The sequence below is a fragment of the Ochotona princeps genome, chromosome 24, assembly GCF_030435755.1.
Source record: "Ochotona princeps isolate mOchPri1 chromosome 24, mOchPri1.hap1, whole genome shotgun sequence".
Lineage (NCBI taxonomy): Eukaryota > Metazoa > Chordata > Mammalia > Lagomorpha > Ochotonidae > Ochotona > Ochotona princeps.
Window position 1 is genome coordinate 25976546 of NC_080855.1, and position 25347 is coordinate 26001892.

A 25347-nucleotide genomic window follows, 5' to 3' on the forward strand; every position below is an offset into this window, starting at 1 on the left:
GTAAAGAAGTGATCAAGGGAGAGGAGGTGTAGGCAAGGACTTCATTCCTACCTGGCTGGTCAAGATCTGAGTCCCACTGGTCTTCTCTTCCCACTGTGGGTGCACGAGCTGCAGATTCACTGCTCAGAGACTTTTTCATCGTCTTCCTTGGCAGGGTCTCGCCTCGTCCATTGGCCATTCCTGTGTCACACCCTGACCCAACAACCATGAAGGAAATTTACTTTTAAGTTGAGAGCAGATGGTCTCTCCACATTTCATCTTTGCTCCGAAAGTTTTCTCAGTCTCAGTCTAGGACGTTATTTCTGTGGCTTCCAGTTCCCCCTCCTCCCTGTCTTACCGTCTGGATCTCCTTTCTGTTCCCCACTCGCCCCCCTCCCTGACAGCCTGCCTTTTCCAGGAAGCCATCCTTCTGGGCTGAGAATCTTAAACCTGCCATCGTTAATCTAAGGCTTTAGAACGCAGTACACAGAAGTGAGGGGCTCCTGTGCTAACACCATCACTGAGTCTAGCCTGTCTTCCCAGGTCTTCGAGCTGACAGACTGTCAATAACGGGCAGCTTCCCATAGATCCTTTATGCTGTCTACCTTGGTCTTGCGTTAATTGTGGGATCTGTCCCATTTTCATCTTGGCTTTCTTACCCTTTCGTTTGGGATTTTTTGTTCGTATTTTGGCTTGCTTGGGACTGGGCAAAGTTGGGTCCTGAGGATGAAGGAAAAATTAAAAATGAAGTCAGTCACATAACTGTTTATAAAGAAAGGGATGCTACAGAATCCTAACTGGCCTTTGAGGAGTCGCATCAGGTTCTGTGAGCCTGATACAGCCTCAACCTATGACAACACAGAGAAAGTGTGCAATCACCTCACCATCAGTCTTAGTCACTGCATAAGCAGGCAAAAAGAAAAACAACACAAGCAATACAAAGCTTGGTAAATTTTAAACTATATATGTATATTCATATATACACACACTTGTGTTAGGGCCTGCCAGGGTGAAGCCGGGAGACAAGGGCCTCCCCAGGCTTCCCAACTGGGCAGCAGGGGCTCATGTAAGAACCATCCCCACCACCTCACCCAGGACACAAGCAGGGAGTGGGTCAGAAATGGAGCAGCGGGAGCCTGAAGCAGTGCCAATATGGGAAGCTGGTGCTGCAGACGGCAGATAATCTTGCTGTGTCACAGCACCAGCCCCCATATATTTTACATACCTGGAAAGAGACATTAAGAAAACAAGTGAATGAATATCCTCAAGCAGGGTAAAAGGAGTAGAAAAGCAACTGACTGTTTTCTGAAATTGTTATAGAAAGAACCAAAGAAACATCACAGACATTGAGATTATTGGTATCAAGAAGTTTCTACAGAGGTAAGAAACAAGAATATTAAGGAGTGAAAGAACCTCCTTCCCTGGTGAATCCTAAGAGGTGAGACTCCTAGCAGCCGAGGCTATCCCACGGCAGGGACCAGACGCTTTCTTAACAAATTTAAGTGTATGGTAACCAGATCCTCACAGGAATTTGCCAGTAGGAAACTCTAAGATCCTATCTAAATCACAATTGTGGCTAATTGTGACTAATCTCACCTTCTGTGACTCCTTGTCTTCTATCTGTGGCTCCTTCTTCTCCAAGCAAAACTCTGGGCTGTTAGCCTCAGAGGACTTTAAGTCTACAGCAGGAAAAAAGAGAAAAGACTAAATAATTTACCCAATAAAATAGCTGATAAAGTAATGGAACTGAGCCTAGAGAGTGTGACTTCTAACTGTGCCTTCTGTGTCAAGGGAATGTCTCGACATAGTTGACTCCAGATTCCCATGTTTCCTTTCAAAGTCCATCACCGCTCACACACACCCTCCCCTCCCCCACCCTCTTCCTTCTTCCATGATTGCCTCTAACCATCTGCTCATTCACTTGGGAACTGGCTCAATGACATTTACAAGAGCCTGCCAGAACAAGACTGGCAACACGGAACATAAAACCCAAGAGCAGGTGCTGCCCCGCTCGTCACCCTGGTCCTCCTGGTCCTACGAGAGCAGGTGCTGCCCTCCTCATCGTTCTGGTCCCCTGAGAGCAGGTGCTGCCCCCCTCATCACCCTGGTCCCCTGAGAGTAGGTGCTGCCCCCCTCATCGCTCTGGTCCCCAGAGCAGGTGCTGCCCCCCGCCCATCACTCTGGTCCTCCGAGAGCAGATGCTGCCCCCCCTCATCACCCTGGTCCCCCAAAGCAGGTGCTGCCCCCCATCACTCTGGTCCTCATCCCCCACAATTCCTACCTTTTCCTTCTCCATTGCTGTCAGACCTGGCATATCGGCTCTGGAAACCAAACAAGGCAACTCGCTCCTGTGGGAAACAATAAATAAAAGCATCATCTACTCAAAGGGTTCTGTCTGCTTCTAAATTTTAGTAATAAACACATTTGCATTCATTTTCCATCTGATTTTCAATTGAAATATCGCATCAGGCTTATATGAAATTTTCTAGAGATATATTAATTATGCTGTTTTTCCAGTTAATTTGTAATTCAGCAAATAATTATGAATAGGAAATTCACTGCTTGTTCTCCCCTAACCCCTACACATACCAGCAGAATGTGAAGGTAAAAATTCACTCTGCAGGAAAGAGAGGGTAGGGCACCTGTACCTGACACTTGAGGTTAAGCCGGGAGGTGGGGTGCACCCTATCACAGACTGTCTGTCTAGTCCAGACAGGATCCTACTAGCTGCAGACAGGGAAAGGAAAGACTTAATGAATCAAGGAACTCCAGCCTGAGCAGAGGAGTTTTAAGATAATGACCACTTAGCTGGGAAGGACACTAGTTCCCTTGCAGTGTGGAGAGAGTGGTCTGTTTTGTGCCCAAGGCCTAAAGAGGAGCCAGGGGCCCAGTGGCGTGACCTAGTGGCTAAAGTCCTCGCCTTGAACGTCCCGGGATCACATACGGGCACTGATTCTAATCCCAGCAGCTCCACTTCCCATCCAACTCCCTGCTTGTGGCCTGGGAAAGCAGATGAAGATGGCCCAAAGCCTTGGGACCCTGCCCCCACGTGGGAGACCTGGAGGAGGTTCCTGGCTCCTGGCTTTGGATTGGCGCAGCACTGGTCATTGCAACCACTTGGGAAGTGAATCATTGGACGGAAGATCTTTCTGTCTCTCCTCCTCTCTGTATATCTGATTTTGTAATAAAAATAACTCTTTAAAAAAAAAAAGAGGAACCAGAACATTTCTCAACACTTTCCCACCTGAATGCTGATCTGTTCTGCCTGTTGAGCCATTATTAGGGCTGCCCCCAGCTTCTGGCTGAAGTCCTTGTTCCGGTACTTTTTCTGAAACAGAGGAAGGTTAGAGTCAATAATCAATACTGACTTCAAGCTTCAGAATTAGTAATCAAAGGCACAGAGGGTAAAATTGATGCTTGTGACAATGGGAACCACACTGCAGTGCCAAATCATGTGTCAGCTACTCCACTTTCAGTCCAGTTTCCTGCTAATACAGCTGGGAATGGTAACAGAAGATGGCCCAAATACTTGGGCCCCTGCCACCCATGTCGAGACCAGAATGGAGTTCCTGGCTCCTGGCTTCAGCCTGGGTCAGATCTGGACATTGCTGCCATTTGGAGAGTGAACCAATGGATGGAAAAATCTCTCTCTGGGCCTCTCCTCCCTTCCTATGCCCTGTCTTTTAAATAAATAAATCTCTGGGCCAGCACCCCAGCATAGTAGGAACTGGTTCATGTCCTGGAGGCTCCACTTCTAATCCATCTCCCTGCTATGGCCTGGGAAAACAGCAGAGGATGGTTCAAGTCTTCGGGACCCAGCACCCACTTGGGAGACCCAGAAAAAGCTTCTGGCTTCAGACCAGCTCTGGCAATTGCGGCCATTTGCAGAGTGAACCAGCAAATCAAAGATCTGTCTCTCCTCTAACTCTACATCTCAAATAAAAATAAACAAATCTTTTAAATAAACAGATACATACATCTCTGAGGCCAATATTGTGGTGTTAAGGCACCACCTGCAATGCCAGCATCCCATATGGGAGCTGGTTAAGTCCCAGCTGCTCCACTTCCAATTCAGTTCCCTGCTAATGATCTGAGAAAGCATCAAAGGATGGCACAAGCATTTGGGCTCCTGTACCCACATGGGAAACATGGTAGAAGCTCCTGGTTCCTGGCTTCAGCCTGGCCAGGCTTGGCTGTTGTGGCCATTTGGGGAGTGAATCCATGGATGAAAGATCTATCTCTCCCTCTCTACCTTTCAAATAATAATCAAATATTTAATGAACAAACAAAATCTTTTATAAAGAGTCAGAAGGATCTGTGTTGAGGTGCAGTGAGCCAAGTTGTCTCCCGCAACACCAGCATCTGCATTGCAGCACTAAGTCCTTGCTGCTCCCTGCCACCCAGGGAGGCCTCCTGGGAACTCCCATCTCCTAATTTCAGCCTGCATCAGCCCCAGTGTTGTGGCCATTTGGGGAGTGGACCAGCAAATGGGAGATACTACTTTCTGCCTCCTCCCCTTCCTATCATTCTGCCTTTCAATTAAGAAAAAAATAATAAAAATGATAGCAAATATTAATGAAGTGATTCCAACACAATGCTACCCAGACATTATCTTTAACTACATTTAGTTTCAGCTCCTGCATTGACATTTACTGCTTTTCTTAACCCTCTGGTACATTCCTTGATTCCTAGAAATATTTTCAACCAATCTTCTCATATCATCTCTAAAGTGAGTCCCACATCCCATGGAAATATAAGACTGAAATTCAGGTTACTCTATTCCTAAGAGTCTGAAAAATTTTTGTTTTGAGATAGCAACAGATAGAACTCCCATTCCTGAGTTCACTAAACAAATGCTCCCTGAGGCTTCTGCACTGGGCTGAAGGCAGCTCAATCCAGGTCTCTGAATGGGTGACAGAAACCCCCAAATGAGCCATCACCACTGTTTCCCAGTCTGCGTTGGCAGGAAGCTGGAATTAGGAGGCAGAGCCACCAGGTACTCCAGCACGGACATAGGCTACCCAACTGCTGGACCAAATGTCCCTCTCATTTCTTTGATCAAGCTTCTTGACTTTGTACTCATGGCTTGATTATCCAAGGCCTCTGAGCTGTTGGGACTCTGCTCATTTTAAAGCTGTTCATTTTAAACTACAAAGTGAATATAGAGAAGAAATATAAGTTAGCCAATCTAGTGATTCTCACCTAGGGGAGATTCTGCATCCCCCAATCAGTACCTGGAACTTTTTTGTTGTCATAAGCAGGAGCAGGACAGGGGTGTAGGGCATTGCTGACTAAACCCCAGCAGAGCTCAGGGAAGCTGCCAACAATCCTGCAGAAACACTCCCACAATGAAGTGCCACTCAGCCTAGGGGATCCACAGCACTGAGATGGAGAAATCTGAGGTTAACCTGGCACTCATGTCTGCCACTGTTGCTCTAGCTTAACTATAAAAACCTCAACCCTCAGAAAGGCCCTCTGTTTGCAGACACAGAACACTGAGCCTATACAATGTATGTGTATTACACCACCATGAGCCTATACAAAGATCCTCATGAACAACGGTGCCTCAGCATGTCTGCTTACAACAGGGACTTTGTCTTGCATCCAACTGGATTCCCTCTGGGAGAAAAGCAGGTGAAATAAAGGGTGGGTTTCACTTCCCAGTTCTTGGAATCACAACAGAACCTCCAGATTTGCTCACCATTCCTGTCAGCTCCAGGGACAGCTCCTGAAAGTTCTTCAGCATGTTGACAGGGATCCAGGCTCGAGAAACAGTTTCTCCAAAAAATGTCACATGATATTTAGACTGAAATAAAAGATGGTCCCGTCAGGGCTCCTGTACTCCTTGCTTTTCTCCTCTCACCAGAAAAGGGTGGGGGAGAACAGGAGACTCACAAAGCACTGGACCTCCTCTGCCCCTGAAGCTTGACTTACCCACCCAACCTCATGCCACTCTTTTTTCCATTCTGACCTCAGGGATTTTAGCCGAAGTGTTATTTATCAAAACTGTATTGGACTGGCACTGTGGCACAGTGAGTTAAGCTGCTCCCCTGCAACACTAGTGTCCCATATGAACACTGGTTCTAGTCCTGGATGCCCCACTTCTGACCCAGCTTCCTGCTAATGCACTTAGGGAAGCAGAAGAAGATGGCCCAAGTACTTGGGCCCCTGCCATCCCTGTGGGAGATCTGTATGGAGTTCCAGGCTCGTGGCTTCAGCCTGGCCCAGCCACAGGCATTGCAATCATCAGGGAATAAACCAGCTGACAGAAGACTATATCTCTCTCTCTGGAGTTCTGCATATATGTATATATAAAACCTTACAAACGCCCTCACAAGGGTATTTAATGAAAAACAGGTTTCTTTCCATAAGCGCTTGTCTCTGTTCATTCTCCTGTGTGTCCACTGGGTGTGCCTGCTTCTGTTAGGATGCACCTGTTCATTACTTTGGTCTACATTAGAAAACTCACCGGCAATAAATCAAGGTGAGAGGCAAAAAGAAAATATTCCCCCAGGTCAGGATCAGATTCTACCATGCCGGGCCACCTGGAAGTCAGATAGGTACAGTAAGTGGAAGAAAAGGGGTCAGATGGACAGAGCACAAGCTCCTCGTGGAGGAAAAAGTGCAACATGTTTGGCAAGCAAAGGATCCAAAAGACAGATCTCATTCCCTGCCTGTCAGCCCCCTCCAGTGGTCACCAAAGGAGAAACTCAAAACCAGTTTAGTAAAGTTATCTTACCCTCTATGCCCTTCCACAACTCTAAGAACAAAATCATCTGAGGAGAAAATCTACCAATAAACTACCCACCACCCTCATCCTCTTTAATTCTGTGTCTGTCACTCACCTTAACTGTAAAAAACGCTTTAGGGGTGGGCATTTGGCATGGCTGTTAAGACACCCTTGGGATACCCACACCCCCACAAGTGTCTGATTTGAGTCCTGGACATACTTCAGATCCCAGCTTTCTGCTACATGTGTCCTGGAAGGCAGCAAACAGTAACTCAAGCAGTCAGGGACCTACTACCCACGTGAGAAAGCTGAACTGAGCGCTGGGTTTCTGGTGTCAACCTAGTCCAGACTTAAATAATAAAAAAACTTGCTGCCTGGGAAAGAAGCAGACAATGGCTCCAGTACTTGGGCTCCTGCAGCCATGTGGTAGATCAGATGGAATTCTGGGCTCCTAGCTTCAGCTTGGTCCATCCATCACTGCTGCACTGAGGTATGAACTAGCACGTGGGAGATGTATGTGTATGTGCACGTGCGCGTGTGGGTCCCTTGTTGTTCTGCCTTTCAAATAAACACATAAATCCTTCTTAAAACACCTTGGATCTACCCTACCTTTCCTACTCACTCAGGGTAGCATTATCAGATCTGTTTTTTTCCAGGGAGACACCGTTTTCGCCTCTAAGCTTGACATTTTATCTCCCTCTACCCCCACCCTCCACTCCTAGCAACCCCATGCTTGTTTGTAAGGCAAGTATTTTTTTATATCACAAGCACTTTCCATGGCCTTCCCTCCCTCCATCTACTACGGATGCCAAGGATGCTCTATTGTCCTCCTGCTGCCTTACCAGGGATAACCATACTGCTTGGCCCAGATGATGGATCCTGGGATGTAGGTAGCATAGGCCACCTCACTGTCACGTCCTGTCCAGCTCTCTTCAGGAATATCACAGCTATTATACTTCAAGTCTGCCAAAGAGAGAAGGAATGCAGATGTGTGAAGAGACTCATAAGGCGAAAATTTGGGTAAGGCAATGGGGAAGAAGGATCCAGCATGGGGTCCAAGGGATGCATGGGGAAGGTATGGAAGAATAAAGGCCTATGAAGGAAAGCAACTGCAGTCAGAATGGGAAGGAGTGAAGCCTGCAAGGCTCCAGAGAAAGAAATGCCAACTCCTGCCCACAGCCCACAGCATCTGATTCTGCTCCCATCCATGGAACAAGAGGGGAGTAGTTTCTCTGGAACTGTTCTCTCATCTGATACGGAATCTGGCTGGACTAGGTGATCATTATCTCTTAGAGACAAATCCAAACATACTGGAGTTATAGGCTCACTGAGTCTCCTGTACCTGTTACCCCACACAGCCCTATATTCCTCCCTATCCACCATCCCAACTCCGATATTCTAATCGGGATTGACTGAATTAGAGTAATGCTGAGGAAAATGGACTTCCTCCACACAGCCCTTTGGATACAAGGCCCCTCCTCAGAGAAAACAGCCCTCTCTGCCCTGAAGTCATTCCTACATAGCTGTCGCAAGAGCCCTCCTCTCTTCCAACAGTTACAACAACCCTTAGAGGGCTGACTGTACTTACATCGTGGTTAATCTGAAGGGTATGTTCAGGGAAAGAACAGGGGAGGACCCAGAAAACAGGACAAAAACATTTCCACCCTTTTACCTGGATTCTGAGCACAAGACCAGTTGTCTGGAAGAACCGAGGGGTCAATATTCCCATGCAGCCGCCTCCATTTCTCACAGTTCGAGGAAGAACACTGGACCCAAACTAGATATTGACCTATGATGGAAAAAAAAATGAAATTCAACTTAGTGGCTCAGACGCAGTTAAGATGCCCGTTCTCTAGTTAGAATGCCTGGGTTCAATCCCTGGCTCCGGACTCGAGCTTCCTGTTAACCATACTGCAGGGGACAGCAGGGAGGACTCAGATGGGTTCCCACCACCACATGGAAGACCTGGACTGAGTTCTCAGGTCTTGGTTTTGGCCCAGTCCCAGCCATTTGCAACCACTGCAGATGGGCTTGCTTGCCCTTGGCTCATTCGTGCTGCAACGTGCTTCCCCACTTTCTTTCTTTTTCTCTCTCTCCCTCCCTCCCTCACGTGTGCGCGCGCGTTTACTCTTCTTCCTCCTTTTCTCCCTTTCCCCCTCTCAAATAAATTAAGCCTGAAATAAGAGACTCAAAAATACTTTCTTCTTTGATCCCAATAATCAATAGAACCTTCTAAAACCCAGAACCACATTTTCATTGACTTGCAAGAAGGAAAAAAAATCAAGCCTCAGAGAAATTAACTGGCTTGTTGAAAATCAGCCTACCTTGATGACACAGCTGAGCTTAGAATGCAAGTTTCACATCTCCTTTATCCCACACTGAGCAGAAACGAGTGTTTCTGCTACTGACAGTTCTCAAACAGAAAGGATGCCTGGCAGTTTTCCAGATGGGATCTCATCCTCTGCTGGCACACACTACTGGAAGTTCTTCAGAGGAAACCAGCGTCTCTTGTCTGTATCCAGAGTTCTCAACCATACCTTGATGAGCAAGTCACCAAGTTGCAACCAGTGGGACCATCCTCCTCCAAAAGACAGATCGCAGTCCACTGTTTGTTTATCAATACTTACTTTGGGCCCTGCTTGAAGGCCAAGCTTTTCTTATTTTACTGCCTTCCAAACTCCCACTGCCCATTCTGTATCCTCATATCTCCTAAGCTGACCCACGTCCCATGCAGCCTCCCAAACACTTTCACTGTGCTCTCTAAAATTCCAGACTTGAACAAATGTCCACACACCAACTTCTTGCTGAACCTCTCCCTCCTCTTTGAAGCCTAGAGACCCACCAGACACTGCCCATACCTGATTCCACAAACCCACACATACAACAGATCTCTGAGCTCCTTCCTTATGCCTTCCTCCGTGTTTGTCAGGATAGCAAATGGGCTAGCATCATCTCATCCTTACTTCCTGTTTTACTATTCCCCTCCTCCAACAAAAACCCTTCCTTCCTTAAGCCATTCACCATGCCATGAGTTCCACTCAGCTTCTCACCTTCCTTGCAAAGATGCTGGCACCTAGTTCAGCCTTCTTTCCACACTGCCTTCATTCCACATGCCCAATGCCTCCACAGGAATACCTCACAAAGCACCCCATTCTCACAGTTTCTTGACTCTTTCTTCACACTCCCTGGTGACCCTGACCCACACCCACACCCCAAAAAGTCATCTACAGGAAACGTGCACCCTCTGAGCTTCTTACCACTCTGATTAAAGAGAGTGTTTCACTGGTTTGCTGGCAATGCTTACTTTATCTGGTCCTCCAGTCTACACCCTGCCCTTTCCATTCCTTAACCACACACTATACAGTTTCGATCCCATCACACTTCCTTAGGCACATCCACAGACACCTTCAGCCCCTTTTCCCTCTGCCCTTCCCCCTCACCCAGATGGAAAACAGCACCTGGAACGAATTCACCCTCTATCTTTCCTGTGCTAACACTCCTGCAGTTGAAACTTGCTAGAGAAAAATCACTTAAGCTACTTCCACATCGGTAGCCACGGTCCTAGTTATCCCATGGCTGTGGGCCCCACAAGGGTCCCTGGCTTCGGACAGTCTTAGCTCTGGTCATTGCAGCTATTTGGAGAGTCAAGTAGCAGACTGAAGATCTCTGTCTCTCCTTCTCTGTAAATCTGCCATTCCAATAAAAATAGGTAAGTCTTTAAAAATAAATAAATAGATCTCTTAAAAAGAAGGATCTTTCATAATAAACCTCTAGTCCCCCAGCACCACATACACACACACACAGTCCTTAATCCACTGAAATCTTCCCTCAGAAAAGGTGACTTTTATTCAGGTTCTTTCAAAACATCACATATGATGGGCCACTTTCTCAATGACTTAATCTTAAAGAACAAACTATTGGTTGACGACTTTCTTTCAAACAAAGCATTGTCAGTAACAGTGCTGACTATACAAATGTGAGCTAGTAAGACTTTTAAGGGGAAAAAAGAGTGGGAGAAGAGCTGGGGGCCATAAAAGTTCATACAGATGAATAAGTAAATAAATTTGAAGGACCAGTATCGTGGGCATATCAGGTTAAGCTGCTGCTTCAGATACCAGCATTCTATATGGGAGTGTTGGTTTGCGTCCCAGCTACTTCACTTCTGATCCAGCTCCCTGGTAATGTATCTGGGAAAATACCAGATCATGGCCCAAATACTTGGACACTTGCCACCCCATGGCAGACCAGAATGGAGTTCCAGGTTCCTTTCTTTGGCTTGACCAAGCATCAGCTGTTTGGGCCATTTGTAGAATAGTGAACCGGCAGATAGAAGAGATTGCCTTTCAAATAAGTAAATAAATCTTGACGGGAGCGAAGTTCATCAAGATTAGCAAAATAAATGGCTGATTGTGAAATTAACGAGTATTCATACGAAAATGAGTGGCAAAAATCATCCTAATGATACGGAATAGAATATCTGTGGTTCAGGAGAAAATTTCCAATGTCAGAATTATGCAAATTTTTGTTTCTATTCAAGTAACTCACAAGAGAAGAAACTACTCTGGAAGCTATACTAGACATCTATACATATGGCCAATGATAATGAACGCAGCATCACAATTGATTTGAATGAACTGCTTAATCTGGAAATACCAGTTTCCTGGGTTGTGTGACAACTCACTCTCCATCCCCCCACACCCCTTTCTGGCAGCACCAGCCTCACTTCTTGGCTGGGCACTCCACCCTGTCTCTAAGTAAGTGATGTGCCAAAGCCCCATGCTACACTTTTCTCCTGAGGCAAACTCAGCCATTCTCATAGCTTTGCAATCCATGTTCAGCATGTGGCTGCACACGTCCACCCTGTCCTGAGCCTCAGATTCCTATAGCCAGTTTGCTCTTGGACATCACTGATTGGATGTCACCCAAGGGTCTCAAACCTGATGCTTAGTCTCATGACACAGATTAGTTCTTCCACTCTCCTCTGCTTCCTTTCATGTAACTGCTCAAACCAAAACCACTCTTGACATTCTCTCCTTCCTGTACCCGTCCTCCGATACCCAATTCATTACCAAATCCTGACAATTTTATCTCCAAATCATCTGAAAACCTTCTACCTTCTACTTGTCATTCTCTCCTTTCATTATCCATTTGGGGAGTGAACCAGTAAAGGGAAGATCTCTGTGTCTTTTCTCTCTCTAAACCTGCCTTTTAAATAGTAAATAAACCCCTTTTTAAAAAAGTATGGCTTCTTCCACTTACCCTGAGCCACTTTCCAATCTTGCTTCCCCTTAGTTCCTGAATTCCAATCAGGTTGGTTTTCTTTTTCATACTGGGCATATGCTAAACTTTAGCCAACCTGAGCTTCTTCTACTTCTCACATGGATAGTATTTCCTTAGGGAGCATTTCTTGTATGGCCCAAGCTTACTTAGGTCACTACTACTTCTCTACTGGGGACTCCTCTTTCCACTTCCTGCTCCAGGACTCATCTCCTCTTGGTAACTGAGAAACAGAAAGAATTTACTTGTAGCAAGAAGCTGAGATTCACTATAATCACAATTCAACTCACAAGCACCTCTCTCCCAGCCTAAAATCCAGTGTCTGCAGGGGTATTGAGAAACACAAGATACAGCAACACCAACTTATTTGGACAAACTGGAAATTGGTTCAATGGAATCTATAGTACCCCAAAAGTTTTCAACGGGCACATCTGAGATCATATAAAACTGAACGAAAAAAACCATTTAGTTCTGTTTAAAATTCCACCCAGAACATTCCTTGGAAGGGTCTGAGCATGTATCAGGCTAATCCTGCACCTACAGAACCATCGTCCTATATGGATGACTTTCCCATCCAGCTCCCTATTCACACCTGAGAATGCAGCAGAGAATGGCCCAAAGCCTTGGGTCCCTGCACCCCTTTGGGAGACCCAGAAAAAGTCCTTAGCTCCTGGCTTTGGACTGGTTCACTTCCAGCTATTGTAGTCATTTGGGAAGTGAATTAGAAGATGGAAGATTTATCTCTCTCTCTCCATACAGAGCTTTCAAAGTAGAATACATTTTAAAAAATAAAAACCATAGAAAGAATGATTCAATGACCTGGATTACCTTACTTGCAGTCTTTCTAGAATTTTCTTCCAAGTATGTGCAAATCATACTACTCATTCTACAACTGAAACCATTTCAGGGCAGGTGTTCGATGCAGCAGTTAAGACGTCACTTAGAATGCCATATCTCATATCAGAATGCCTTGAAAGATAGCAGGCGGAACTCAAATAGGTAGGTCCCCGGCACCCAAGTGGAAGATGTGGATTGAGTTCTTGGTTTCTGAGTATTTGGAAAACAATCTAGTAGATGGAAAGTCTCTCTGTCTCTCCCTGCCTCTTAACTACACACACCTACACACACACACCTACACATACACACCTACACATACACACCTACACACAAACTAAACTTCAGCCATTTTTTTCTTTATTCCTTATACTTTCTGTTCTGATTTTTTTGTGTGTGTTCAATCCTGTTTTCTCCAAGATTATCTTCTATTTATATTAATATGGGACACACTAATACACTATATAATCGAATTTGTTTCATATCATAAAATTTCCAAATGTCTGAAGCCATTAGTGGTATAATCAATCAGTTAAGTTGCTAACTACAACACCAGCACCCCATATGCACACAAGTTCGAGTCCCAGATGTTCCACTTCCAATCCAGCTCCATGCTAATATGCCTAGGAATGCAGCAGCAGAAGGCTCAAGTCCTTGGGCCCAGACACACATATGGGAGACCCAGACAGGCTCCTGGCATTTGGCCTAGCCTAGCCCTGGTCGTTGTGGCCAGAGAGTGAACCTTCAGATGAAAGATCTATCTTTCCCTCTCTACATATGCCTTTCAAAAAACTAGAATAAATCTTTAAAAAACTCCAATGTCTTCTTGGAAATTCCATATATTTGCTATCTAACATAGAAATTAGGCTCTATGCAGACAAGATTACCTATTTTCTTTTTTTTAACATTTATTTATCAGAAAGGCAGATCTGCAGGCTGGTGCAATTGCTCAACTGGCTAACCCCCCGCCACCTCCATGTGCTGGCATCCCATACAAGTGCCAATTTGTGTTCTGGCTGCTCCACTTCCCATCCAGCTCCATGTTTGTGGTCTGGGAGAGCAGTGGAGAATGACCCAAAGCCTGTACCCACATAGGAAACCAGGAAGAAGCTCCTGGGTTCAGATCAGTTCAACTCTGGCCATTGCAGCCAGTGGGGGAGTAAATCAGTGGATGGAACATCTTTCTGTCTCTCCTTTCCTCTATAAATTTGCCTTTATAATGGGAATAAGTATTTTCAAAAAATACAGTAGCTATCACCAAGCCCCTAAGAGCTTCCTAACTGTGATATCTTTGAGAATTTTCAAGTCTTAAACTCCCATGGTAGCATCTAACATGACCAAGGACTCTTCTTATTCCCTCCTTTCCTGGCACCTGCAATAACACATGCCCCTAAATTTCTGTTCTTTATGATCACATCCTAGTTTTTTTCCCTGGGTACCATCTAAAATGCCCAGTACACAGTAGTCATAACTAGGGATTATATGAATAAACAACTGAATGAACAAAATATTTCTCTTCCTCAAATCACAGCATACCCTCTAACAAGCAGTTATGAGTAATAGTCACCAGTCTTCGTGGAGTTTTCTGAGATGTTAACCCTTGCCGCTCTAATCCATCACAATGTTCAGCTCAAGTGGGTGTTCCAAACTACAGCTGAACTCACCCAAACCACTTTAATCTCCGTATGCTCACCACTTATCTGAGACAGATCTTGAATCATTTTCTTTGGTTCATTTTTCTGTCTGTGCTCATGTCCACCTTGGCCACTCTCCATCTTCTCATCCTCTGTGAATATAAAACAAAACACTGTGGGATAAAAAAAAGAATCTTTGCAAACAGTAAAGACCAGAGAAGAAGAGTCATAGCTGAGTAGTGTCAAACCATGGAGTGAAAATTCTCAGTGTACCCACTCTTCCAAGTCCCTTAAGCAAGGCATCCAAGTATAGTTAGGTAACTATACTTACGGGCTTCCCTCTTTCTTTTGCTTAACCGAGGTCTGTTCGATTTCTTCTCAGACGGTGCAGGATCTGGGCGGCCTTGCTTAGATGCTCTGAACACAGGGACAGCTTTGTCTTCTTGAGGGGCTGAAGTCTCTGTAGCATGAATTACTATCATCTTCTCTCTGAAAGCAGGATTTTTTTTTTTCAAATGAAAAACATGGCAAATGTTCAACACCACTCTTCTGAAACAACCTAACAAAGGAATACATTTTGGCTAAGATGCCCTCATCACAGTAATGACTTCACTTTCTCCACAGATAAAAATTTCTAGAGTATGATTTACAATAAGAGTATGATTTATCTCAAAAAATGAAGGATTCTTTTTTAATAAAAAGGTTAAAAAAAAAGTAATTCCCAGGTCCAGCGCAGTAGCCTAGAGGCTACTTTGCAAGGATTTCACATGGGCGCCATTTCTAACCCCTGTGGCCCACTTCCCACCCAGCTCCCTGCTTGTGGCCTGGAAAAGTAGTTGAGGACAATCCAAAGCCTAGGGACCCTACACCCATGTGGGAGACCCAGAAAAAGCTCCTGGCTCCTAGCTGCACAGCGGCTCAGCTTCGGCTGTTGCAGCCACTTGGGGAATGCATCAATCCTCCTCTCTGTATATCTGACTTTTCAATAAAAATAAAAATAAGTAAATAAATAAAAGAGTAATTCCCAGTACTCTTCATCTGAAAGAACCCAATGAGAAAAGAAATGCAGGGCCCAGCGGCGTGACCTAGCGGCTAAAGTCCTCGCCTTGAAAGCCCCGGGATCCCATGTGGGCGCCGGTTCTAATCCCGGCAGCTCCGCTTCCCATCCAGCTCCCTGCTTGTGGCCTGGGAGAGCAGTTGAGGACGGCCCAATGCATTGGGACACTGCACCCGCGTGGGAGACCCGGAAGAGGTTCCAGGTTCCCGGCTTCGGATCGGCGCAGCACCGGCCGTTGCGGCTCACTTGGGGAGTGAATCATCGGACGGAAGATCTTCCTCTCTGTCTCTCCTCCTCTCTGTATATCTGGCTGTAATAAAATAATAAATCTTAAAAAAAAAAAAAGAAAAGAAATGCAGTAGAATTCAAGGCTCTCTACAGCTTTCTGATGTTACTCTGTCCATCTTCTTGCCTGTTCTTCCCAACTCAAATCAGTATCTTTCCTGAGCCAAGAGAAATGTACAGAAACAGGATACAGGGCCCGGCGGTGTAGCCTAGCAGCTAAAGTCCTCGCCTTGAATGCACCAGGATCCCATATGGGCGCCGGTTCTAATCCTGGCAGCTCCACTTCCCATCCAGCTCCCTGCTTGTGGCCTGGGAAAGCAGTCGAGGATGGCCCAAAGCCTTGGGACCCTGCACCCACATGGGAGACCTGGAGGAGGTTCCTGGCTCCTGGCTCCTGGCTCCGGATCGGCACAACATCGGCCATTGCACTCACTTGGGGAGTGAATCATCGGATGGAAGATCTTCCTCTCTGTCTCTCCTCCTCTGTGTATATATATCTGACTTTGTAACAAAAATAAATAAATCTTTAAAAAAAAAAAGAGGGCCCGGCGGCATGGCCTAGTGGCTAAAGTCCTCGCCTTGAATGCCCCGGGATCCCATATGGGTGCCGGTTCTGATCCCGGCAGCTCCACTTCCCATCCAGCTCCCTGCTGGTGGCCTGGGAAAGCAGTTGAGAACGGCCCAATGCATTGGGACCCTGCACCCACGTGGGAGACCCGGAAGAGGTTCCAGGTTCCCGGCTTCGGATCGGCGCAGCACCGGCCGTTGCGGCTCACTTGGGGAGTGAATCATCGGACGGAAGATCTTCCTCTCTGTCTCTCCTCCTCTCTGTATATCTGACTTTGTAATAAAAATAATAAATCTTCAAAAGAAAGAAAGAAACAAAGAAAGAAACAGGATACAAGTCTTAACCACTGTTCAGCCCAATCTGGGTTCCACTTGCCACACTGGGATAAACTTACCCATCAACAGCATCATTACCAGTAGCAGAAGCAGCATTTCCTGGCACTTTGTCTGATCCAGTACATACCATGGACTGGGCACAGGAAGTATCTGAAAAATGAAAGTCAGATCCCATCCCTCCAAAAAAAAAAATCTGTAACTAGAGAAGCAATACAAGAAAAATAATAACTTTGGTATTTCCTAATTATAACTATTCATTAAAATTATCTATTCCCTGTGGCAGGCACAGTGGCGCAGTAAGCTAATTCTCCACCCTGTGGTGCCAACAACCTGGCACCACAAGGCACCAGTTTAAGTCCCCACTGTTCCACTTCCAATCCAGCGCTCTGTGTATGACCTGAGAAAGCAGTGGAGGACGCACCAAGTCCTCCAGACCCTGCACCCAAGTGGGAGATCCAAAGAGGCTCCTTTTTCCCAACTTTGGATCGGCTTAGCTCTGGCCGTTACAGCTATTCAGGGAGTGAGCCACCAGATGGAAGAGCTTCTCTATCTCCCCTTTGCCTTTCAAATAAAAATAAATAAGTCATTTAAAATATTCTATTCCCTGTTGCCTGTAACTTTATTTTTTTATATTTAAGAGATTAGTTCTTATTTGAAAGGCAGAGAAAGATTTCTCCATTGTTTTTATTCCTCAAATGGCTAAAACACGCAGGGCTAGGCCAGCCCAAGCCAAAAGCTCAAAGCCTGAACTCCAGCTGGGTCTTCCCAGATGTGGAGAGGGTCTCAAACACCTGAGCATTAGCCGCTGCCTCCCAGACTGCATATCCACAGGAAGCTGGAACTGGAAGTAGAGCTGGAATTCAAACCAGGCACTCGGGCGAGGCATCCCAAGCAGCATCTTAACCACTACCAACAAACACGCCACATGCAGAACTTCACATCTTCACATTTCCAGGAAAAGCTATAAATCTCTTATTTTCTATAATCCTGTCCAGACTGATCTGCATCATTTCAGAATTTTGTTGTGTATCTAAAAAACCTGCACATACTGCATTTTATATTTGTTCACCAAAGTCAGAGTAGCACACCTAAGATGGCTGAAGCCTCACATCATCTTCACTTCCTGACCCATGGAGAAGCCCGCAAGACCTACACTACAGAATTCTTAATTCTAAAATCAAATTCCTGAGCATATTCAAATACAATATTAAAAACAGAAACATACAAGAATAGATTAAGTTCTTCAAATCTTGGAAAAACAATTTACCTTTTCTAGGTAGACTAGAAACATAGAAATGAAATTAAAATTCATTTGAAAAATTTAGCTGACTATATTTAACTTCTGAAGTAAATATGATCTGCTTTTCATACATTCTGTGTCCTTTATCTAAGATGATTTAACTATAACCTGTTAATTTGGAAGTCTCACCACCTAACACTCTCTTACTGAGGAAGATACTAGAGGAGAGAAGCCCTCTGACCAGTTCTACCCTGAGGTAACAGTCCATGACCTACCCAAAGCCCCTCTGCTCTCCTGACAAGCCAGGCCCTCATACTCTTGCAGGGACTTCTGGAGCACAATCTGGACAATCTCTTCAAATTCTGCATTCGTAAGACTTGATCTTCCCTGAAGAGACAAGAGTGACAGGAAAAGTGATTCTCTTCCCATGCGCTCCCTTTCAGACAAGACAATAAATTCACAACACCAAAAGCAAGAGAACTTAATACACCTAATAATGTAAGTGCCACCTCAGAGACTGGGAATAAAGGAGGCAAAGAACATAATAAAGTTGATAGTCTGCCCACTTCTACACCTTTTCCATCCCACCTCATACACTGTTTCCTGCTAAGCAATTTCATCAAAACATGTTTTACCTCTTTGAGAAGAAAACGGATGCTCCAGAAAAGAATTTATAAACCTAAAGCCACAGAACAGATTTTCCTACCATGAGAAGATTCTGTTTGTCTGGCCCGACTCACTGTAAACCAGAATGAACTGTGCTGCAGAGCCCATCAGGGTGAGCCATACCTTTTCTTTCTTCACAGCTTGCTTGTTTTGCTTCTTCTCTGGAGTCTTTCCTTTTTGCTCCTGGCCAATGCCTGAGCCATTCTCTGTGTCTGCTTTCTCTTCATTCATCTCTAATCTGGACTTTGGGGGGCGTGGCCTGGCCTTTGCTTCTGGGGCTTTCACCCCCAGAGTCTCTGTGTTCGGTGCCTTAGGATCACAAGGTACCAGAAAATGGGATTTTTGTGTAGGTGGAGCAAAGGTTTTCTTTGGTCCCTTCCCACATTCTGAAAGAAATTTGATCATCCGATGAGATTTATGAAGCATAGTCTAATGGCAACTAAAGCATTACCCATATCAGAATTCTATAGAGAGAACTTTTAACAAATTCAGTTTCCTAGCTCTCTCCCCCACCACTCCAACCCCCAGCTCTGGAAGTCTAGTGAAGCAGATTGGAGTGAGGCTCAGAAATCTGTTATTTTACATGACCAGTTGATTCAGGCCAGGTTTGGGAACCACTGAGTAAATCAAAATATAAGCCTAAGAGGTCTGTTTCCATATCTGTCTTCCCAAAGCATCCAGCAGAGTGGTAACTTGAATGGAGTCGTCACCCACACACATGAGAACTGAACAGTTCACGGGTGGGAAACACTCCAGAACGTGAAGGTGGGAGCGGTGGACGCAGCAAACATCCCTCTCAACTCACCTTCTTTATTCTGCACTGTTGCCATCATTCAGTCCAGAAAACTAAATTTTCTTTGCCTCTGGTTGGAAAAAGAAATGAATTGCCATGATTCTAATCAAACAGTACTTTAAACTTCTGTCTTCTTGAATTCAAGGTCTCTGTGCCTGAGGCCCTGAACTGTATTTCTGCCTTCGTGACAACATTTCTAATTCCCGGCCCGGCGGCGTAGACTAGCGGCTGAAGTCCTCACCTTGAACACGCCGGGATCACATATGGGCACTGGTTCTAATCCCAGCAGCTCCACTTCCCATCCAGCTCCCTGCTGGTGGCCTGGGAAAACAGTGGAGGATGGCCCAAAGCCTTGGGACCTGCACCCATGTGGGAGACCTGGAAGAGGTTCCTGGCTTTGGTTCGGCACAGCACCGGCCGTTGCGCTCACTTGGAGAGTGAATCATCAGATGGAAGATCTTCCTCTCTGTCTCTCCTCCTCTGTGTATATCTGACTTTGCAATAAAAATAAATAAATCTTTAAAAAAAAATATTTCTAATTCCTCAACAGTACCAATCACATGCGAGAAAATGAGAAGTGTTACCCTTTAAATGATGAGAAATGACAACTAGTGTTTTAAAGGCCTGGAATTGTACCCAGCACTAGCCCAGAGCTCACTTCTAGGTGGGTCTAGCAAGTGTTGAAAACAGAGCAGAAGGGATATCATCAATGTAATATATGCTACATTTTAAAAAAAAAGGAGGAGGGGGCCCGGCGGCGTGGCCTAGCGGCTAAAGTCCTCGCCTTGAAAGCCCCGGGATCCCATATGGGCGCCGGTTCTAATCCCGGCAGCTCCGCTTCCCATCCAGCTCCCTGCTTGTGGCCTGGGAAAGCAGTTGAGAACGGCCCAATGCATTGGGACCCTGCACCCGCGTGGGAGACCCGGAAGAGGTTCCTGGTTCCCGGCATCGGATCGGTGCGCACCGGCCCGTTGCGGCTCACTTGGGGAGTGGATCATCGGACGGAAGATCTTCCTCTCTGTCTCTCCTCCTCTGTGTATATCTGGCTGTAATAAAATGAATAAAATCTTTAAAAAAAAAAAAAAAAGGAGGAGGAAGAAACAGAGGTGTGGGCAGTGGCAGACTAGTACAGATGGTCGTGGGTGTTAAGGAGGGTGGGTTTTCTTCAGTGGGATACCCTCCTTTCCTAAGCATCTTCTAGGAACTTAAAAATGCAAATAAGCTGATAGCTATCTGACTTAACACAGAGGTCCTGTGGCATAGAAAAAACTCTAACATTATAATGTTTATTTTCCCCTTTCTTGGATCTTCACTTCAACAAATCTCCGGTGTCACTCTCTCCCTCTCCTTTCAAGAGGAACCCCACCTCCAGGCTCTATCTCAGGAGGTGCTTTCCCCTTCTCTTTTCTTTCCCGACTCCTCTGGTCACTTTGCAGACACCTCTGTCTTACCAAAAAAAAAAACAAAAACAAACAAACAAAAAAAACCCAATCTCTATTCACAACTCAGATATACTCGATAACCAGCAGATGTCCCCAGAGAGCTGCACCTAGGAAACCAGTAGTGAGAATTCACCACCCTCTGGTTGTCACAGCTCATCTTAGCAATCCACTCATATTTTTCTACAGCACAACAAAGTGCTTTACTGTCATTACTGACCTTGATACTGTTAATAATGGTAATAGTTCACAGATATTGAACTCTATTTTCTAATACCCTTTACATGCATTAACTGATTTAACTCTTGGAACAAATCTATGAGATAGAAACCATTTTACACTTGGAGAAACTGAGGCTTAAAATATTCAGAGATAATTTGTAATTTGCAAATAGTAAAGTCAGAAATAGAACCTGTCTGCTTCTATAATCTGTACCATGCTACACCCTGCCAATGAATGCTCCAGCATCACTAAGATCATAGCACATATAGGCAACACGCATGAAAACATTAAAAGAACAAACTGAATAGGTAAGAATCTGGGTTAAGACACCCATTCTTGAGTGTCTGGGTTCAAATTCTGGCTCTGGCTTATGTTACACACCCTGCCAGGCAGCAAGTGACGGTTCAAGTAGCTGGGTCCCTGTCACCCAAACAGGAGACCCTGAAGGAGCTCCTGGCTCTAAGCTTCAGCCTATCCCAGGCCCAACCACTGTGGCCACTTAGGGAGTGAGCCGGGGGAGAAATGCCCTTTCTCTGGATCTCTCTCTTTCAATAACAGAAAAGATGACCTTTTTTTTAAAAATACACTGAAACAAACAAGAAAATGGCATTTCCAGGTACTTGAGTTTGACAAGACTCATATTTGGACATGCCAGTAATTTTTACATTTTCCAACTTAAACTTTCCTTATATTGATACTTTCACTTTCTACCCCTCTTTCAGAAGAAAAAGATCTTTTGTCTATCAACCTTCTTACAGCCTCTTCTATAGTTTTCTTTAGGCTGAGAGAATATATGCTTTCTATCTTTATAACAATTACAAAACATAATCCAGACTTCACTTGGAATGCCCACATCCTGTCAGAGAGCCTACTTCAAGCTCTAGTTCCTAGCTGAGTTCTGGTCTCAGCTCCCTGGTAGTGTACACCATGGGAGATAGCAGTCAGTACTCAGTACTGACCCAGTATTATGCTCAGCTCCCTTTGTGGCCTGGGAAAGCAGGCGAGGATGGCTCAAAGCATTGGGACCCTGCACCCTGTGTGGGAGACCCGGAAGAAGTTCCTGAATCCTGGCTTCAGATCAGCTCAGTTCCAGCTGTTGCAGCCGCTTGGGAAGTGAATCAGCAGACAGTGATCTTTCTATCTCTCCTTCTCTGGAAATCTGCCTTTCCTATAAAAATGGATACATCTCAGGCCCAGCGCAATAGCATAGTGCTTAAAAGTGCTCGTCTTACATGCCCGGGATCCCATATACTTGTCAGCTCTAATCCTGGCAGCCCCGCTTTCCATCCAGCTCCCTGCTTGTGGCCTGGGAGAACAGTCGAGGATGGCCCAAAGCATTGGGACCCTGCACCCGAGTGGGAGACCTGGAAGAGGCTCCTGGCTCCTGACTTTGGATCAGCTCAGCTCCAGCCATTGCGGCCGCTTGGGGAGTGAACCATCTTCCTCTCTGTCTCTCCTCTCTGCATATCCGCCTTTCAATAAAAATAAATAAATCTTTTTTAAAAATAGATACATCTTTTTAAATCTTATGAATGAATAAAAATACAGTTATAACAGCTCTGGGAGGACCTTTAGAAGTAGTAAAGCCCCAACTCTTTTTACAGTTGAAAGTATACATACTCCAAAGGAGGTTCAGTGGTTCTCCCAGACTTCAAGAACCTGTGTCCTCTAGAGCCTACAGGAACCTGGGGCTCTGCCTCTAAATTCTAATAACACATCTTCTCCTACCTGAGGATCTTATTTCTTGTTGGTCTGAACACTTTGAAGGCATTATCTCCCTCTTAAGAATCTCCAAGGCAAATTAAAAGGGATTCTTTGGCTCACAAAATCTTTTCTTTCAAAGATTTGAAAATCTTTAAAAGCTGTATTTGTTTGAAAGGTAGAGTACAGAGAAAGGGGGAAGAGAGTAGGACAGAGGGGAAGAGGGGAAGGAGGAGAAGGGTGGAAAGGAAGAAAAGGAGGAATTAATCAACTTTCCATTCTGCTGGTTCACTCGCCTGATGGCCCCAACAGCTGAGGTTGGGCCAGGTAGAGCCAGGAGCCAAGAACTCCATCCAGGTCTTCCATGTGGATGACAGAGGCCCAATTCCTCAGTCATCTTTTCCTGATTTCCCAAGCATATCATTAGGGAACGACATTGGAAGTGCAGCGCCCAAGGTTAACCCACTATGGCACAATGCCAATCCCAGGATCTGAATACTTTAACACTCTCAAGAGTCAAGCTTACCCAAGTGTAGAGTTTCAGCCTCCCAATCACAAAATGAATTCAAGAGGTATTGGGGACGCTTAGCATGGCTCGGAGTAGCTGTCTAAAATTATACTTTAATATTTTTCTATTCCTTATTTCTAATTTTTTAAGATTTGTTCTTCTTGGGGCCCAGCATGATAGCCTAGTGGTTAAAGTCCTCACCTTGCATGCACCAGGATCCCTTATGGGTGCCGGTTCTACTCCCAGCAGCCCCGCTTCCCATCCAGCTCCCTGCTTATGGCCTGGGAAAGCAGTTGAGAATGGTCCAAGGCCTTGAAACCCTGCATCCACGTGGGAGACCCAGAAGAGGCTCCTGGCTCCTGGCTCCTGACTTTGGATCGGCTAAGCTCTAGCCATTACCGCTGCTTGGTGAGTGAATCATCAGACAGAAGATCTTCCTCTCTGTCTCTCCTCTCTGTATATCTGACTTTGCAATAACAATAAATAAATCTTAAAAGAAAATTGTTTTTCTTGCAAAAGTAGATCAGATTTAGAGAGGAGACAAAGATCTTCTACCCACAGGCCAATCCCCAAGTGGCCACAACGGTTGAAGCTGAGCTGATCTGAAGCCAGGAGCTTCTTCCAGGTCTCACACACGGGTGCAGGGTCCCAAGGCTTTGGGCCATCCTCGCCTGCTTTCCTAGGCCACAAGCAGGGAGCTGGATGGGAAGTGGAGCAACCAGGACACAAACCGGCACCCATATGGTTCCCGGCATGTGCAAGACGAGGACATAGCCATTGAGTCATCACACCAGGCCCCTCTTATTTCTATAAATGTGAACAACTGAGATGTGCTATTCTGAACTAACTACTAGTCCTTTACATTAAGGCACACATTACCTCATTGTGCCCTTCTAATCACAACCCCTCCCCCAAAAAAGCTTTTTCTTCAGAAAAAGAAATGGGAATTTGGGAGAGAAACCCTGAAGCAAACTGGTCTCTTTCTTCATTACAATCACACAGTAAAAAATTTGAGTGCAAAAGGGATATTAATTTGACCACAAATGGCAAACCTATTTTCTCCCAGACTCCAGAAAAGATCATTAAACAGTCCCTGTGAAAGTAATCCAATTACAAGTAGGGTTATCTTAAGTGAGAAAAATCAGAATGAAAATTAATGTTTGAGATGACAACTTTGGATTTCAAAAATGTATGTCTACATACCTCACTTGCATATCCATAAATTATCTCTGAATAACACACACAAGACTGGTCAGAGTGGGTGAGAATTAGGGAGAAATAAGTCGAAGGAACCTTCCCAAAGAACTCCCTCAAGTAGCTTTGGCATTTTATTTAAGCGGTAGAGTGAAAAAAAAAATTTAAATAAGTTAATTTAAAAAAAAAATGCAGTAAAAAGAGGGACAGAAACAGAGATCTTCTACCTGTGGGTTCACTCCCCAGATGGCTGTAATGGCCGTGGCAAGATTTTGATCTCTTGATCTCGATCTTTCTCTCGCTGTAACTGCTTTTCAAATAGAATATAAAAATTATAGGGCCCAGCACGATGGCTCAGTGGCTAAAAAATCACCTTGCAAGCATAGGGATCCCATATAGATACTGCTTTGTGTTCCAGCTGTTCCACTTCCCATCCAGCTCCCTCCTTGTACCTTAGGAAGCTGCAGAGGACAGCCTAGGTCCTTGGGACCCTGCACCAGCGTGAGAAACCCAGAAGAAGCTCCTGACTCCTAGACTTGCTCAGTTTTGGCCATTGCAGCCACTTGGATAGTGAACCAAGATATTTCTGTCTTTCCTTCTCTCTACAAATCTTTCTAATAAAAATAAGTTAATCTTTCAATAAATAAGTAAAATTATTTTTAAAAGAATATTTATTTGAAAAACAGAGATATCTTCCATCTAGTATTAATTCCCCAAGTGCCTGAAGCAGTTGGGACTGGGCCAAACCAAAGCTAGTCGTCTAGAAAAGTCTCCCACTTGGGTGACAAGAATCCAAGCACTTGGGCCATCATCTGCTACCAGGCACATTAGCTGGAAACAGGTAAGCAGAAGAGGAGCAGCAGCTTAGCCCAATGTACCACAACA

At 45.2% G+C, this 25347-nt stretch overlaps 1 protein-coding gene across 5 annotated transcripts in view; it reads right to left on the reverse strand.

Annotated features, from left to right (window-relative positions):
- ZCWPW1 (zinc finger CW-type and PWWP domain containing 1) overlaps window positions 1–25347 on the reverse strand; it is a 37287-nt gene that overhangs the window by 7997 nt on the left and 3943 nt on the right. For 3 of the 5 annotated variants that reach the window (XM_058680711.1, XM_058680707.1, XM_058680706.1), the window contains exons 2-16: window positions 19411–19471; window positions 18729–18991; window positions 18215–18326; window positions 16759–16849; window positions 14786–14943; window positions 14514–14606; window positions 8382–8498; window positions 7552–7672; window positions 6449–6524; window positions 5681–5785; window positions 3224–3307; window positions 2261–2327; window positions 1576–1658; window positions 639–699; window positions 52–192 (exon numbers count right to left, since the gene is read on the reverse strand). In XM_058680711.1, the coding sequence (XP_058536694.1) occupies window positions 52–192; window positions 639–699; window positions 1576–1658; window positions 2261–2327; window positions 3224–3307; window positions 5681–5785; window positions 6449–6524; window positions 7552–7672; window positions 8382–8498; window positions 14514–14606; window positions 14786–14943; window positions 16759–16849; window positions 18215–18326; window positions 18729–18991; window positions 19411–19438 (1600 nt within the window). In that variant the 5' untranslated portion in view covers window positions 19439–19471. The remainder of the gene's footprint in view (window positions 1–51; window positions 193–638; window positions 700–1575; window positions 1659–2260; window positions 2328–3223; window positions 3308–5680; window positions 5786–6448; window positions 6525–7551; window positions 7673–8381; window positions 8499–14513; window positions 14607–14785; window positions 14944–16758; window positions 16850–18214; window positions 18327–18728; window positions 18992–19410; window positions 19472–25347) is intronic. The other 2 variants (XM_058680709.1, XM_058680710.1) reach the window with 1 other exon arrangement.